Source organism: Watersipora subatra, chromosome 1, assembly GCF_963576615.1.
Source record: "Watersipora subatra chromosome 1, tzWatSuba1.1, whole genome shotgun sequence".
NCBI classification, from domain to species: Eukaryota; Metazoa; Bryozoa; class Gymnolaemata; order Cheilostomatida; family Watersiporidae; genus Watersipora; species Watersipora subatra.
Window position 1 is genome coordinate 26,985,773 of NC_088708.1, and position 17,553 is coordinate 27,003,325.

The window sequence follows — 17,553 nt, forward strand, 5'->3', positions numbered from 1 at the left end:
GCAGAATAAACTAGTATCAAAGTGTCTTTATACAACTCAGTGCGACATTATGCTTTCGCTTTAATGAATCTGAATGGAACAAGAAAAAGCCACTACACGGTATGTACTAGTGATGTAAAAATCTTTTCAGAAAGAATTTATTAATGACATGGTCTATGCCGAATAATAGATTTATTGGTTTAAGAGACGATCGTTCTTACTGTTGACATCTTCCCCTAACGCATTGTACAAAATGCTGCTTGTTGATGGATCTTTTTCTTGTACTACTCTAAGACTAGTAGGCTACTTGGTAGTGTCTTGGCATTATATCTACCGGGTGAATGGAAGTATTTATGTGTAATAGTTTTTGTTTTTATTTATACTTCAATTTAGCTGTTATGAAAGTGCTATGTTGTTGCCTTTCTACAACCCTAACATCGTTTATGTCTTTTTAATGTAAATATGTCGTTAGAGAGCAATTGTTTGGATGCTTGCAGAAAAAAATTGTTATCTAGTTTTATTCATAAGCTCTCAACGCATCGTGCATTTTCACGTCATGCTAGTTCTGAATTTATTTCATCAACGTGATTCTGTGGCACTTTTCGTTCCTTCAGTGGTAGAAAAGTAATTTTTCGCGAATTGCTGTAATGGTCTTGCGAGGTTTTAGATTTTTCTCTTGTCTTACCTTCATCTCACATGTCTCATTAATCGCTGGGTCCCAGTTGCTATTAATATTTCAACGTAAACAGGCTATCTGGACTAGTAATTCTGATAAGCTCATCAACAAGTGATTTGACATTTTGTGTGTTAGATTAGCTATTGATAGCGGACATAATCATGCTCATTCAAATGTCATATATGACAGCTATAGGTTGTAGATACCACTTGTACAAGATTAATTTTTTGTAACACTTGCTTTGCTTGATGTTGAAAATGAGTTCAAGATTTTTAGTTGGTATTATATTACATTTAATCATGGCCACTGCTGAAGCAAATTTTTGTTTCATTCATATTAAATTTAGTTATGATAGTTATGCTTACAGTTTTATCAGCTTCCTATATACTTTTCACCTGTTTTGCAGATTGAATGAGTGGAACTTACTCGACTATATATTCATGTCATATGATGGCAATGCGCTTGAAGACTATCACCCTTACACTAGCTTGGCAATCTTTTCTCTCAGTTTGTCAACTTAAGCTCGAATCTTATATATGTTAACTCATCCAATATGAGCAGACTTCTGTCTCAAAGTGGTAGGCTCAGTAAGCCAAAAAAGATTGAATCTAGAAATGATATTCCAACTGCGAAGACAGACAGTGCTCAATCAGAGATGGATAGTATTAAGTCGAAGCTTAGACCTCCTTCCACCAGGATAGTAGGTGGCACTCATAGGAAATTTGTTGTTCAAAAGACTCCTATTATAAAACCTAACACAAATGCAGTGTCTGGTCATAAAGAAGGAAGCCCTCCGGAGCTTCGCTCTGTAAAAGCTTTAGGTGTTGAAAACAATTCCGGTGTTAAAGAATCACCTACCATCATTGAGCATTCAACTCCTGTTCCAGGACATGACAAAGAAGTCCAAAAACAAATACCAATCTCACAGCCTCGGTCAGTATTAAAAAGTTCTCGTGATCCTGCAGATAGCCGAGAAAAAAAGAAATGCGTCACTATAGTTGGTGTTGAGAACAAACAAAACAAAAAACATACTTCTTCATATAATTTGCGCGATTCGACCTCTTCCCAATCAATGAGAGGGCGCAGGCTCTCAGAGGGTAGTAACAATGTTACTAATGGTTTGCAATTTGATTCACTCCAAGGAGTAGAAAACCGTCCAGAAATAGATAGTGTGTCAACCAAACAAGTAGCTGAAAAATTGGCACCGCATGATGACCAATCAGATGCCATACCAGTCACTACAGAGGTTCTTCCTGGGCAAGATTCAGCATCTGAGGATCCTGTTGTTGTTGCACAGGCCCTACCGGTGTCAGCGGAGTCATTACCCAATGGTGCTAATACAACTGTACATAGTCATAATAATATTCCTTCCATGAAGGACAGTGATGTGCAATCACAAACTGTAAGTAATGAACTGTCAAAAAAGCCAAGTGTAACAGCTGCAGAGGCTGTTGCAGATATAGAAAAAACTGAAGAGGAAGAAGACGATTCCCTGCATACAAAATCTCCTGATGGCCGTTACATTCGGCAAAATGATGAAATTGGCCGTGGCTCTTTTAAAACTGTTTTTAAAGGGCTCGATGTTGAAACTGGTGTTGCAATAGCTTGGTGTGAACTCATGGTAAGCCTTATCTGCCCTTTATATTCAAAGTAAAATTCCTAATGTTGGCATGTTTGTATATTTGGCCATTATGATTATGTAAGTTTAGTTTTCCTGAAAATTATTGTTTAGAATTAGACACACAAACCTTTAGATATAGTTTTGTATTTTGTTTTCCCTAGTAAAATAGGCAATGCGCTGATCGGCGTAGTTGTTCTTGTGCGTAGTGTTTTGGTAATTTGCTGTAGTTAACTAAGAATGGTGGGTTTAATGCCCATGCTATGAATTGTATGTCAAACAAGCTTTCGTCTGGAAATAGACGACTAAATAGGCTCCAGAAATTTTCGCGTCTTTATCATTTTATTCGTGTAATAATGAGAAGGTTTAAGAAGCTATTTTTCCCTTGACATAAGTTTATCAGTTTTAAATCTCATGTTTATGTGCAATAGTTGACATCGAAAAGTTTGATGCAAACATCTGGTTGTTTAGTCATAAACAACTAAATTTGGTTAACAGTTTACATGGAAATGTTCGACGTAAACATTCGAATTCACTCGAAAGTTACAGGTCGGCAATAACTGAAATGCCGGGTATGTCAGATACAAGCTTTAGATGCTTGATGCTATCATTACGGTAGGAGTCAGGTGTCAGCTCAGTACCCTACATCCTTATTTATCCCTTCACAATGAGCACTGTAATGGCAAATTAGTATTAGCTTTATAGCGTACCAGGTGTTTAGTCAAAATGTTTGCTGATAATGGCAAGTTCAACATTTTCTTTACTTGATATAAAAACTGAGGTTGTGCTATCAATCTGGTTTTTGATGCTCTTCTCATGGAGGAATAAGTGATTTTTAGGTTTAGTCATTGTGTCAATAGTTTATTGACATTGCAATAGAGGGAAGGGATTGAAAAGGATGCTGTAGGCTGAAGCATAAGTACCTCTTCAGTTAGGAATTTTATTCATACTGCTAACAGTTGACTCGGTATATTAATAGACATCTATAAAGTTGGTACTGCATATATTTCATCATTGTGATGATATGTGTGCATATGTGATTGATTATGATATTTATCATTTAGTTCGCCATTGCTCGTGCATAGTTTACAAACAATATTTCGTAGGCTCCATGACATTTATGCTTATACTGTATTAATAAGTATTCGCTGCAATACAAAGTATCGCGTATAGCAAGTCTTTGACAGGGTCTATTTGTGCGGCAATGCAAATGGATGCGCCTATATGAAACCAGTGTCATGCGCATATGTTGACTATATAACTCTTGTATCTAGTTAATCTCATAAGGGAGATTTGATAGCCAATGTGTTTAGTTGTGAATTTTGTTCGTGAAACATACTTAGTTATACTTAAAGGTTGACTTGCAACAAAGTTCACGTTACAGTTATTTGGTGTCAAAAGATTCACCATGTCTTACTCTGTTGTGTTGTAGGTGCCACGTATGTGGAAATGTGATTACAAGCTCTTAAAAGCTCAAAAATGAAAAGCCGCCGTAGATTGGAATCTTTTTATTTTTCTGACGTAGCCGTGAAATTTGGTTATCGTCTTGTCACGTGATGTTCTCACGTGAATTGAAAGGGCAATAAAAATCTCAATATAAAACTTATCGTAGCACTAGTTTATGACAAACACTTTGGGTGTTACCGAAGACCCCGTATCAAATATAGATGCTCGCTACTTTACAGTTTTGTTTCAGTTTGGTCTAATCGGCAAGTCGTAATCTGATCATGTGACCCAATACTTCGCAAATAATTTCTGCAGCACTTTTCGATTATCACAAATGACCAACATATCATTTATTATCAGACAATGATATGTACTCCTTCAAGCTAAGGCTAAAAAATTAAATGAATTTTTACGGCAAGTTATAAGATATCACTGCTAAAAATGACAGCATTAAAATGACGATAAAATAGACGCGTAAGAACAATAGACATGGTTTTATTGAATGCGTGAAATATTTTTGTGAAATATTTCGATGAGTAAGGTTGCGTGAAAGTGTAAACAGAAACCATCTAACATAGCCATGTCACATTTGAGCCATTTTGGAAAGAGAATCCAAACTACGGCGGTCTCGTGTGGCTGCGATTAACTGTTCGTTTTTGAGCTTATAAGAGCTTGTACTCACATTCCCACATATTTTGCACCTACAACACAACAAAGTAAGACATGGTGAATCTTTTCATATCAAATAACTGTAATGTGAATTTTGTTGCAAGTCAACCTTTAACAATTGTGGTTTCGTTAATATTAGGACTGTAAACAAAGCAGCACGAACAGCTTAGCTTACACACAGTTTCATTGGGTCACTGTAGGATAGAAAGTGGAGCAGGAGTGAACGTTTGCGTTTTAAGGAAGAGGCGGGTATGTTAAAGGGTCTTCAACATGTAAATATTGTTCGTTTCTACGACTCTTGGGAGTTTGTCAGCCCAAAGGGACGAAAGTTGATAGTACTTGTCACAGAACTGATGACATCTGGAACTTTGAAAGCGTGAGTATTCTTTCACTCTACAATTGTGGTCAGGAGGCATTCTCTACATTACCATGCTTTAAAGTTTGTCCTAGCATCCTTTGCTGCACGGGAATGAGCAAGATTATCAAGATTTGGTCATTGAGAAGATGCTTCTCTTGCTACATTTATCCTCGAAAGAATTAGAAGAATGTATGCTATGAGACACCTGCAACCTTTGAAAATTTGTACTGCTATGAATGATATCTGTTTTGTATTAAAGACAGTCTGTTATGATTTGCCATTCATGTTTGCTATAATGAAAACTGATTTAAAATAATTTGATTTAAAACAATACATGTACATGTAAAACTTATGACTACTAAACTTTCAAATACTTTTAAATACCCCATAAAAGACTCGTCAATATTGTAAATCGATAGTCATAAACAACTAAATTTGGTTAACAATGATGTAAAATTTCTCTGGCAGTTGATTAGTTCATTAATCTTTTTTGGTTGCAACATGACAAATCAACTAAAATATCTAAATTTGTCTACCTGCAATCTTTTTTGACAGCACAAAAATCTGCCTGCAATTCTCCGAAGGAATAATGCCTTTTACTAAGTGTATATTCTATACATGGAAATGCTGTGATTGTTAATACGTACACAAATTTACGCAAACTTTAATTCTTAGACCAATCAGTGAGTTTTGCTCCTTTTTGCTGTTGTAAACTCGTGCATTACCGACTGCAATGGATGTCTTAAATTTTATATTTTTCTAATGCTTCCAGTCTCTGCTGCTGATTAATTGTCTGCTTTTGAAAAAAAACCTATAACATGTGTTGATAAAACTGAGGTGGTATTAAGTTTTGTTTAAAGGATGAATGTATATTTTTCAAGGTTATGTTGATGTCAACAGCTACTAGCTCTCTGCTGTTGGTTGTAAGATCGTAACATTTAACCTCCATGTCTAGTCAGCTCTGCAAAGCATAAATATTAGCGTTAATTGACCATAGCTCTATCTTAGTTCTTTCTCTGCTATCTAACTCGGTGAGAAAATCAATAGGGTCAGATGATACGTCTAGACTGGGTCAGCTTAGGTAACGCGCATGGACAGCCAGGCTGTACCGTGCTTGTATAAATTAAATTCCTACGTAACCTGTTCTAAAATCTTGCTGCTAGAAAGCAATACGTTTGCTTGAGAGTTGACAATTATGCCAAGTGAATCTATAAACCTACAAATGAGAAACCAAAGTTTAATTCACGAGGACAGTGTGGATCTGTGTATCGTATAAAATAATCTTGGTCCTCATAGGCGAGTAATAGCTTACTGTAATCTTTTCATGTGGCCATAAGTGTAGGAAGTGTTTCCAAGGTTTTTTTTTACAAATTGCCATATGTTTAGGATAGTGTATGATGAGTGTTTGTGATGTCATGGGGATTATCTTTATTGCATATACAGAAACCTGTATATGCAATGGAGAAAATTTGCATAATATTATACTACTAGCCTCACCTGTATATACATTTGCATATTATTTTGTTAACTCAATAGGTGTATATTTTTTATTCTAAAATCAGAGCTATTTATCATAAAGCATTTACTAATATTATTCTGCTTAATGTCTAATCAGGTACATTCGACGGTTTCGCAAAGTTTCTCCCAAAGTACTTGCTAGCTGGTGCCGACAGATCCTCAAGGGATTGCAGTTTTTGCACACTCGCAGCCCACCAGTCATTCACAGAGATCTCAAGTGTGACAACATATTCATAACGGGCACAACTGGCTCTGTAAAGATTGGTGATCTAGGACTCGCTACTCTTAAGAACAAATCATTTGCCAAGAGTGTGATAGGTTGGTACACGGAGACACCCTAGGCTGGTTCGGTTAGATGGCTTTTTGCCACTCTTATACGATCATATAATGGTGATGAAGGGTGTGAAGTTTCATACTTACCCATGGCTTCTGCCACATTCAATTGGGCATAGCGACACTCATTCCCATCTAAATATACATTCAAATACTAGCCAGTCATTTGAAGATTAGGCTAATTTTCTCTTTGACATTCAACCCGGTTAGAGGCCAACCTCCTTGCAATAGTTGCAATACTGTCAGTGTTGTTAATATCTTTTTATTTCCAAATTATTCTTCAAATGTATTGATTTATTACTCTGTTTACAGGTACTCCAGAGTTCATGGCCCCAGAGATGTATGAGGAGCACTATGATGAGTCTGTAGATGTCTATGCATTTGGTATGTGTATGCTGGAAATGGCTACCTCTGAGTATCCTTACAAGGAGTGTACCAATGCTGCACAAATTTACAAGAAGGTCACCAGTGTAAGTCATGGATGGGTTAGGGTGAACAGACATGTTGTGGTGGTGACTTAATTAATGGACTGAGCTTATCGTGTCCATCTTTTAATATAGAGAAACATTCTACGCAGTGTCTCACAGATTCACAAATTTATTAGCTTAGTCTGTATTATTGTTCACAGTATCACCTGACAGTCCATCATTATCTCTAAGTTACCTAACCCTGTGTTACATCAAAAGTAATGATTATGACTTAACAGGCTCTAATGCAAACACTTTGTATTCATCATGCGCAATGACAATGCATAAGATTTTTATCTCCAGTATGTAGCAAGTGGTACTTTCTGTCTTTGCTTTGTTCAGTACAAATGATTCTTACGTAAGAATATGGATTGATTTGCTCCGGTTGTCGAAGGCCAGCAAAGCTTAAGTAAAATGCATTTAGTTTCACCTTGAAAGATCATGGAACTAGGCCACAGATACACGTATTACTATATCCTCAGTGCATTTAATGTGTTTACTGACAAGTACAACATACACTGATAAGGTACAGCAATGTTGCTAATGTATAAATTCGAAAATAAAATTAACATTGATAGCCATTATATTCTTGTGCTCAATAGCTATTTAATTATCAATAGTAGTTGCATCAGCGTGGCTATGCAGTTATGTGAAACAAATCAGATTTGATTGCTTTATTTCTTTAGATAAGTTGCAACTTTCAGTAGCCTTTCACTAATAAAGTTTAGCTAAAAAGGGAAGCTATGAAATCTTTTCAAGAATGTTAGTGGCTGTAAGCGGGTACAAGCTTTTACATTTTTTTGTATAATTCGTTATTCATGACATACAAATTTACTGTTAAATACAACTTGTTGTAATTTGAGCCTAGGTAGCTAGTAATGGTTTAGCTAATAATTGACAACTTAATTGTTATCATTGTAGCCAATAAAGTTTATTTTTCCTTATCTAGTTGGTAAAAGTAACTTGAGTTATTTCAGAATGTATATTTTGTGATAACGCATCTTAGGGAATATATGTACTCTTCTAATGACTTTCTCATATGCTTAGATATTAAATTCAATCTTTGAATAAATCTTTTAAATTTTTTATTATACAGCCATGGGCTCTTGGCATATGGCTGGCCAGGTGGTTCTCCTTTACTCCAAGGTAGTTGAAGCGCGTATGCTAGCCCGAGAGTATATATTTACGTAATTATACAGTTAGATTGGCCGCTGCAAAGAACACTGGGAGCCTAAGAATATAGGAAAATAGACTTCATTACAAAGGCTATTATTAAAGCGATTAAAGGGAACATTCATCACTTAATATAGCAACAGCTCAGTTTGTGATTTGGACATGCAAGATGTTTTGTATGTAATGTCCGATGCATAAACTGTGAGAGTATAATTGTATATTGTTTGGTTTAGATAGCTTCATAACTTCAGTCTTCTGTATTTGCAGGGGGTGAGACCAGAAAGCTTGGACAAAGTCGAGGACCAGGCTGTCAAAGATGTGATAGAGCAATGCATAATGCTGGACCCGAGTGAGAGGTAGGCTTAAAATAATAGCGGCTGACCTATTCAGTATTGTTTAACAGGCGTCTACCGACAGGTCCCCAAGGACCAGCTGTTTGCTGTGCCTCATTAATTCCCCTCCCAAGAATTGTCTGTACGAAAATGTTAATGATCTTATTCTTCGTTAGTAACTTAATTAGATAACTGTGCAAGATAGGCCTCTTGGGTGTGCTCATCTGCCAAGTCAGAGTCATCCTACCATCTATACCATCACCATCTTATGTTCATCAGCGGCTGTTCGTTCCTCTTGTACTTTGAATTGCTGCTCAATCATCCTGACCTTTTTTCTTATCAATGATAACAGCTAGATCTTGGCTAGTTAGTTAACCGCTATTAGTTGCTTGCGCTATAATAGCTGTCAGTACAGCTTGCATTTCTTATTTTAACCATTGCTATGCCACTTACATCTACTGCATGAACTCGAAGGTGTGGGTTCATTATATAGATCTCCAAGCCGCTAGCGTAACTTCTTTAAAAAATAGTAAATTTTCATCTTAAATTCTAGTCATTCTTCCTTTGTTCATATTCTTGATTTTTGACATTTTGCTGTGATTCCCTGTTGCGCATTAGCACTTGTTAGCTTGAAAGTCTGAAATGGACACAACTAACAAAAACAATCTTTTGATAGTGAGGAAATCTAATATAATAGCCGTTGGACCTAATCGTATGTTAGGAATCTGTTCCGTTTGCAGAAAGTCTGTCAAAGAACTGCTGGATTTGGAGTTCTTTGCTGAGTGGGGCGTGCAGGTTGAAGGGAAGCTGACAGACGACCCAGAAGTTATTCAGTTCATGATAAAGTATGATGCTAAGAAGAGGAAGGACATGCATAAGCGGGATGAGGCCATTCAGTTTGATTTCAACATTACCAAAGATGATCCTAGTGTAGTTGTGCAAGAGATGGTGAGTAAGTGTTAAGCGCAGACTGAGTTTTTATTCCAACTTTGCTTGGCTCTCAGCCAAAATATCCGTCTATCGACTTACCCTTCTTGGCTATGTGCCATGCAATTGATTTAAAAGGCTTTGTTAGGCTCCTTCGTTGACTTGACATTGCGCTTGTGCGGGTGTCTTAGGCCCCTGTACAAACAGTCTGGCCTTAAATCTTTTCTGAAAACTGATTACAAATGCTCATCTACCTTTGAATACAGAACTCAGAATTGTCTGCCTCGGAGTGTTTATGTAACTATATACTCTTATGTAACTTGGTATAAAATACTTTTAAAGATTCATTCATGTAGGCGTTTGTTTTGTGGTTCTGGGTAGCCAGCTATATACAGTGACTTACTTACAACACTATAATTGATTTATTATTTATTTATAACTAATTGTCTACTCAGTTTCTGCTTACTCAGTTACTATATATTCTTGACCTAGAGTTGCCTGCAGACTTGTTGTGAGTGCGCAAGCGCTGCTATCTGTTTGTGTGACATATAATTGCATTCCATGATGCCACAGATTGATAATGGCTATCTCCATGAAGTGGATATACGTGTTGCTACCAAACTCATCCAAGACAAAGTACATCAGGTAGTGCGGCAACGAAAAGCAGCCGAGGCCACATCAGAGCCGAGTACATCATCAGCCGCTACTTCATCGCTCCCAGCCACCACTCAGTCTGCAGCTATTTCACAAGTCCAGAGTCAGCAGTTTGTCAGTGGCAGCACCCATCAGTCATCTACTTTCACAACTTCCTCTAGTACCCCAACCCTGCCTGCCCTGGTGCCATCTGAGGCAGCTCTGTCTGCCGACAGCGGCATAACAAAATCAGAAGGTACTAGCAGTGCTGCCTTCTCCCTTGCATCAGATGGGGAGAGTTCGCACGGCAGCCAGCAGGTACAGGCTGGGGCCTCTGGGATGTCCTCTCTGCCAACTGACTCTGTTAGCAATAGCTCTGCTGCTCAGTCTAACCTAGCTGCGAGCATGCTATCGGGTGCTAGTAGTCGCCAGCCCTCTTTAGCCTCGCTGCCTCTTTTATCAGAACCTGCTTTGCCACCTGCAACTGCTAAATCTCATGTAGTACACAGTGAGTCTTCCAATAGCAAGGTTCTGGCAGCTGGAGGAGTTGTAGAAGCTGTAAAGGATGGAAGCAGCACTGGCGTTGCATCTGCAAATACGCACGCGCACTCAGCTGAGGTATGATCTTGGCTGGTAGTAATGTAACCAACATTGATTGAAAATGGCTGATTGCTTTGCTTCTACATGGTCGCCCTTAAGTATGTTTTAACATCTGTTTTCTTTTATATTCTGCTGATTATTGTTGCTGCTAATGTGGTTTTACCCAGCTAATTGGAATGCCAATTTTTGGAATGTCTTTCCATTCATTCGTATATATAGTAGTGACAGAAACTGTATGATAACAGGTGGTGGGATCTAACTGTGCTGCCCATGCTCCTTCCCTATTGGCTACTTGCTCTTCTACTGCACCCTCCGTAGTATATAGTGATGCTGTCAACCATGCTACAACATCGGGTGCTTTTTCAAAGCAGCATTCAGAGACTCAACATAAGCTTCCTCAATGTGATTCTACTGGTGAAGGGGCTATCAGAAAGTGTAATAATGATACAGTTCAATCGAGCAAGGTATAACATGTGTGGCTGTGTGGGTACTTAGTCCGCTATGGCCATAGGTTTTCTATCAATCTCTTTCATACAACTACTAGATACAGCCATCCAAGCTAACAGCACTACACTGGCTAGGGTACTTCCTGTCTGACTATCAGAATGTAGATAGTTACGTGTGAGAATGTTATCTTCATTCGAGGCAAATCATTCTTGAATACGTAATAGTCTTCTGCAGTCTTCCTATGTATGGAGTATAGTGTTTTCATTTGCTGTATTGCCATGTAGCCCAGAAAAACTACATAACTCTGCAGGTCTTGCTAATTATTTGGCAGCAATCCTTACTAGCGCATGACACTGACGGAGCAGGCTCAGTTGGCGCTGGTTGTGAGGTATTATTACATGTGAGCCCTGTTGTGTGCTGAGTGTGTTTCGACATGCATATAGCGCAGGCTTGCCGCATCTCACTCGTATGGCTTCATTAGCGAAAGCTTCTTTCCTACTCAATGCTTTTCTAAACAGTTTCCTTGCCTACGTTTAATTGCTGCATAGCCTTATACCCTTCTTGGGCGCTAATGGTGCAATTCACATCACAGCCCAATATTTGCTTTTATGTTTTTTAGATGTGATGCTTTTTACTTTTGGTCTATATTTGATTGAGAAGTTTATGCATTTTTGGGTCTTAAATGCTTTTATGCATGCAATATTTACTCACATTCATACAATCAATTCTGTAGAGCTTCACTATAGTTTTGGTTGCTATGCAGTTGGCCTATATAACTTACCAGTACAACAGAATGCGTGTACAACGTAAAGTGCTCACTTTCACTTTGTTCATAATAAAAAACAGCACCCTGTTTTTTAAATCCTGTTTAATAACGTAGGCACTTTAACACGGAATTTATTATTTCAGGATGTAGAAGTGTCACACAAAACTTCGGATGAAGGTTTCAAAGAAGGGTATGTGTTAGTTGCACATCACTATCCAGCAGGCATAATCAGTAATTACTCAAGACAGCGTGTGATGAAACTGATCTGATTTTGTTCCTGTTCCAATTACATTTCTGGTTTGTTGGCAGTGATGAGAGCCACTTAGAAAACAAAGAGCTTCCACAGACTAAAGGTAAAGGGAGAAAAAATCGACGGAGGACCAATGATAACAGGCCTCTTCTCACAATACGCAGTGTGCTGCCTGTAAAGGATGAGCTTACCGTCACCTGTGACCTTGACAATGGCAAGGCAGCTGCCACTTTTGACTTTGATTGTAATCATGACACAGCTGATGATATCATCACAAATTTGGTTAGTGTTTGTTCATTTTTTCTTGACATATTATAGATTAATTTCTTGCATTTTCATAATCACAAAAGTTATATGGCTGTCATTATTGCCTCGGTATTGCCTCGAACAAGATTAACATCATTTTAGGTAGTTTTGACCTTATAAACTTTTACCAACTCAAATGGACTCCACTTTTCTACTCAAATGGAGTGACCATATATACCTTGATATTCGTTGTTTAGCCAGTGGTGATTTGTTAGTGGAAAACTTACCACTGATGAAATAAACATCACCCTGAGCTTATATAACCACTACTGTAGCTGGCATCATTAGCATTGCAGCAAATCTTCCCAATTGCCAGCAAATCTTCCCAATTGCCAGCAAATCTTCCCAATTGCCAGCAAATCTTCTTAATTGCCAAGAGGGAAGATCTTGGTAATTGGGAAATTCTTTGAATCCCTGATTCATTGTCTTGCCTAGTTGTTCTGTTTTTCTTCTTATCACTCGCTTCATCTAGATTTTACACTTGCGTTATAAGATTATACATGAGTTTTTATAACAAATTTATAGCCACTGAACAATGCTGTAGATGGAAGCAAAGCTGCTTTTTGCTGGAAATATATCAATGGCAAGGGAGCAGATCGACCGTATAATATCCCTCGTAATCGAACACAAGAGCAACCCAGAGCAGGCTGTTTCTCTCTCACGCCAACTCAACAAACAGACATATGGTGTGTATAATTCCTCTTTAAGGCTAAGTCAAATTGCTTACACCAGGTTTCTGCATAGGTTTTTCAGTTTGCTATTGAATATCTCCTTGCAAGCTATTGCAATGTAGGTTGTTTTCAGTTCTGCAAATACTCATTAAAAATCTTTGACTGCAAATCTCAACAAATTTATGCGAAGAAGTTTATAGAGCTTTTCTTGAGGATGATGAGATTATTTCGCAGGTCAATCTACCGAAAGCCCAACTACAAGTCCTGTACTGAGTCGCAAGAGCTCCCAGAATTCAAGAGATCAGGAAGCTAGCATCGATGAGACCACTAAGGTAATGATTTTGCCTCTTTCACAACTGGACTCATGATTAGAGATTTATTTTTGAATAGATCTGAATTAAATGTTTCGAATAACTGGCTTTATTTTTTGCTGTCTGTAATACGCAATGTGAACCTTCCGTGGTTGCAAAAGTATAATTATTGGTTTGCTTTTTGCATGCCATTAGCAGTTAGAAATAAAAGAGAAGATTTTAACCTGACTGTTATTCACTTATGACAAACGTATCCACGCTAATTATGACTAAGTTGAATTTGTTTAACAGTTACTTAGCGACTCAGTTGGGGCCAATGTCATGCTAGCCACCGGAGATTTATAAAAATCAGTGGAGATGATCACTTGCCAAGTTACATTGACTAATGTTTTTATGATTGGTTACACTAGTATTTCTCATGAATTGAAATTCATTCAAAAAAGGTGCATACGTTATTCATTTGAGATAGATTCCTTTTTACACTCAAAGCTTTATGCCTAAGGCTGTAGAATTGTTCTTGACTGTGCCAATGACAACAACATGCACTAGTAGTCAAATGGAATTGGTTAGATAAACTGTCACTTTGTTGTGCCTTTCATAAGATAGTAGGACCTGAAATACTAGGACTTTTTAGAAATTTATTAAACCTTTGTATGTAGGAGCTTCTCCTACATACCAAGGTTTAGTAAATTTCTAAAGAGCACCCAACACATTGACAATGAGTGATACTTGAGTGTAGGTGTCCATTACTGCTAATGTATGAGCTTTGAGCCAATCATATATTATATATAACCTGCACCAAGTGTTTCTCACTAAGAATATATTGTAAATGGGGACTGGCATTACTACTGTTATACATGTTTGTAGACAGAAAGGTTTAACACTAATTGCAATAGGGATTGCCTTCAGTGTCTGAATGAAACGTTTTAACGCAGTAGTGTGTAAAACATATTGCACTCTGTCTTTTATTTCTCAACAATGCAGTAGGACAATAGTTTTCTTGACTCTGTTTGAGCTAATGCTCACTTGTTCCTGTTTGCTTTGTCTCAGTTTCATAGTGTTCATTGTGAACAATAGCCATTATTGAATGTGTGTAATTGTTTGCTGGTGGACCAGTGCGTTTGTTAGCTCGTGGGCTCGTCCAGTTGATCTCTACAATGCCATCTTTCCTTGCCGTCTAGCCGATTTTATCAAATAGGTGTGTGGAATGTCAATTCCTCGCCATCTTAGAGTCTGAGAAAATGTGAGTTATAAAAATCATACTCCATCATATAAGAAAAGGGTCTTTTATGACACGGTTCTCTGTCATATGCCCATTAAAAGGGAATTATGGGAACTGTACTCAAACCTTTGCATAAAGCCTGGTTTTCACCCCACCGTAAGGAGCGCGGCGTTGGTGCAACTGGCGGGTGTTGAGAACTAGCAGGCCAGCGAGAGTCGGCGGCAATTTTTCTGCTGGCAGCGGTTACCGGCAAAGCTTAGCGAGATCAAGTTTTTTACGATGCCCGATGTAGGTTGCAAGTTGGCGCTGGTAATGAGAACTGTTCACAGGCGGCTTGCGCACCTAGAATGCAGTGCGCGTAAGAACATTTCATTTTGGGTGCGCAAGCCCCCAGAACACACCCAAAATGCAGTGTGGTGTACGCAAGCTGGAATACAGCGTGCGTACGATTTTTGTAATTTCGATTAATCCATATTTCTGATTACGGTAAAGGAATTATTACAACCTTGACCCGGAAACATATGTTATACCTCAACTGCATGCGTGAAAGATTTCGTTGTTTAGGAGCAGTACCGTAGGTGCTGAGAACGTACAGCCTCCTCGGGTACCACCAAAGAAGAGAGACCACGAAGAGAACCAGGCCTTACGTAACAGGCAGTTCTACAGACACATGAAAATTAAACCATAGCAAGTCTTCCCTCTTACTTAGTTGTATGCCAGTCAGTGGCCTACTTAATCTCAATTAAAATGAAGCGTTAACCACCAGAATGTATAAGCTATGCGAATCACGCGTACGGCTCGCACGTCCGGGATACATCACGTAGTCTTCTGTGGCTCACCGTAGTCCTCTGTGGCTCACCGGTAGTGACCTGCCTTAGGTTATAGGGATACCTAAGCTGTCTATTCTCTGTTATTCATTAGTTCACGCCTGTGAGCAAGGTTGTTAATTGTAATTCAAAGTATAAACCAAGGTTGTAAATTGACAACAGGACAATCAGATGATCTTTATATAGCAGGTACGGAGGTGAAACTATTGAATATATGTTATTATTCCAAAGACTTCAAATATTTTGTAAATGATATTCTTTAAATATAATATGGTCGTCCCTCAAAATGTAGCGGTTCACTCATTGTCCTCGCTGTTGGATAGATGGCGATACAACATTGACAAGCTTCACCAGTGTCTATCCTGCATAAACTAGTGCTATGATGCTTACACTATTAATAAGCTAAGGCATGGCTTCTAGTTTGTAGATTAATCAGAATCTCGAAGTTAGCAGTGCTCTGAATTCAGTTTGATATTATAGCTTTAGTCAATCCACAGTTTGCGTTACCGCTGGTATATTCTAGTAATGCATTTCTAAACTATGCTTTTAGCGTAAATTGCATCTAGACTCGGAGGGACCTGAACGTAGTGAGTCAGACAGCAACATTGATCAGAATGTCGCAGTCGGTGTCCAAGCCTGTAATTCTGATTTACAAGTAGGTTTCAATTTTAATTTCATATGAGCGTTTCAATTAATCTACAAATATTCTACTTTTAGAACTATATCCTACTAGCACTAATTTTGTATTTCTTACTTCCTGAGGGAAATAATGCTGTACTTGTGCAAAAAATCGTCTCATCATGATCTGCTATCCTTGGTCTGTTAAGGCAGTTTCACTCGTAAAGAGCAATTGTTTGCCGCTATGATCACTCTTCGCATTTTGTTGGAGTTGTCTTTACCTCCGCTATAAAAAGTGTATCACGAATCGTTAGATCTGTTAACTGCGATGATTTCACAACTAGCCACGAAAATAAATTGTTATTTGGCTAGCCATTTGAGTAATTTACAATTATCAGAAAGTAGGTAAATAAAGCCCATGTCTGTACACTGTCGAGTAAGGCAATGTCTCTGATATTTGTTTCATAATAAATTCACCGCTTCTTCTGCTTATAATAGCCAAGTATAGAGACATCCATCTGAGAAAGCTGGTTCACATGATTACCAGCTCATGTTAATGTTGCGATTAGTCTGAGTAAATGTGAACAGAAGCACTAGCAGTTATAAGCAAGAGATTTTTTTTGTCGACATTGTCCATTGTAATGTAAAGAAATGTACCGCAAAAAGAAGAAAACATACATTTTGCTTAGCTTTTCTTTTTCTTAGATTCAAAATCTTGCTTATGGTTTTGCGTAGCTGTATAATTTGGCTCTCCCATTATCTACCCTTCAATCACAAATATCTTAGTGTTCTTGCCCGTAACGTTAAGGACTTGATAGCAAAATCGTAATCTATTTTAAGCTCTACTAGAAACTCGTGCAGAGGAATCTGTACAAAATGGGGATATTTTACCTCAAAATATAGATGTTTTCCTCTCATTGACACTCACAGACAAGCTGTTTGTATCAACCTCATTTTTCTGTGTTTTCTCAGATTTTTTTTGTGAATTGATAAAAATTTGAGCAAGCAAAAACCTCTGTGTGATTTCCATAGTTTGCTAGCAAGCTAGTCAGGAAGTATGTGCACACCATGGCTGCTCAGATGGTTTATTGGCTTGATATAATCTGGTTTTGTGAATTTATGCGATAAGCACTTAGTTTCTAAGAGTTGTTTTTTTAATCGTAAAGACCTTTGATTATACTAGAGTAGGTTCTGTTCCAGTCTGTTTAATACAAAAAAAAAGTAACTGCGTGGAAACAAATTTGTTCAAATCTGTTGTTGCAAAATGGGTCAATGAAAAACTGGCTATACATTTGTCGAACATTGGCTTCAATTGACATTCTACATCGTGATGTCGTATTTATACGGCCCGTGAGACCGCATGAGACAACGCACATAACTGCTATATTTTATTCCTCGGTAGTACA

At 37.9% G+C, this 17,553-nt stretch overlaps 1 protein-coding gene across 5 annotated transcripts in view; it reads left to right on the forward strand.

Annotated features, from left to right (window-relative positions):
- LOC137386052 (serine/threonine-protein kinase WNK1-like) overlaps positions 1-17,553 on the forward strand; it is a 37,209-nt gene continuing 19,656 nt past the window's right edge. For 3 of the 5 annotated variants that reach the window (XM_068072708.1, XM_068072711.1, XM_068072712.1), the window contains exons 1-14: positions 1-99; positions 1,062-2,276; positions 4,589-4,764; positions 6,362-6,582; positions 6,910-7,067; positions 8,505-8,593; positions 9,310-9,517; positions 10,070-10,747; positions 10,975-11,193; positions 12,086-12,132; positions 12,252-12,474; positions 13,043-13,184; positions 13,404-13,501; positions 16,080-16,184. In XM_068072708.1, the coding sequence (XP_067928809.1) occupies positions 1,209-2,276; positions 4,589-4,764; positions 6,362-6,582; positions 6,910-7,067; positions 8,505-8,593; positions 9,310-9,517; positions 10,070-10,747; positions 10,975-11,193; positions 12,086-12,132; positions 12,252-12,474; positions 13,043-13,184; positions 13,404-13,501; positions 16,080-16,184 (3,432 nt within the window). In that variant the 5' untranslated portion in view covers positions 1-99; positions 1,062-1,208. The remainder of the gene's footprint in view (positions 100-1,061; positions 2,277-4,588; positions 4,765-6,361; positions 6,583-6,909; positions 7,068-8,504; positions 8,594-9,309; positions 9,518-10,069; positions 10,748-10,974; positions 11,194-12,085; positions 12,133-12,251; positions 12,475-13,042; positions 13,185-13,403; positions 13,502-16,079; positions 16,185-17,553) is intronic. The other 2 variants (XM_068072709.1, XM_068072710.1) reach the window with 2 other exon arrangements.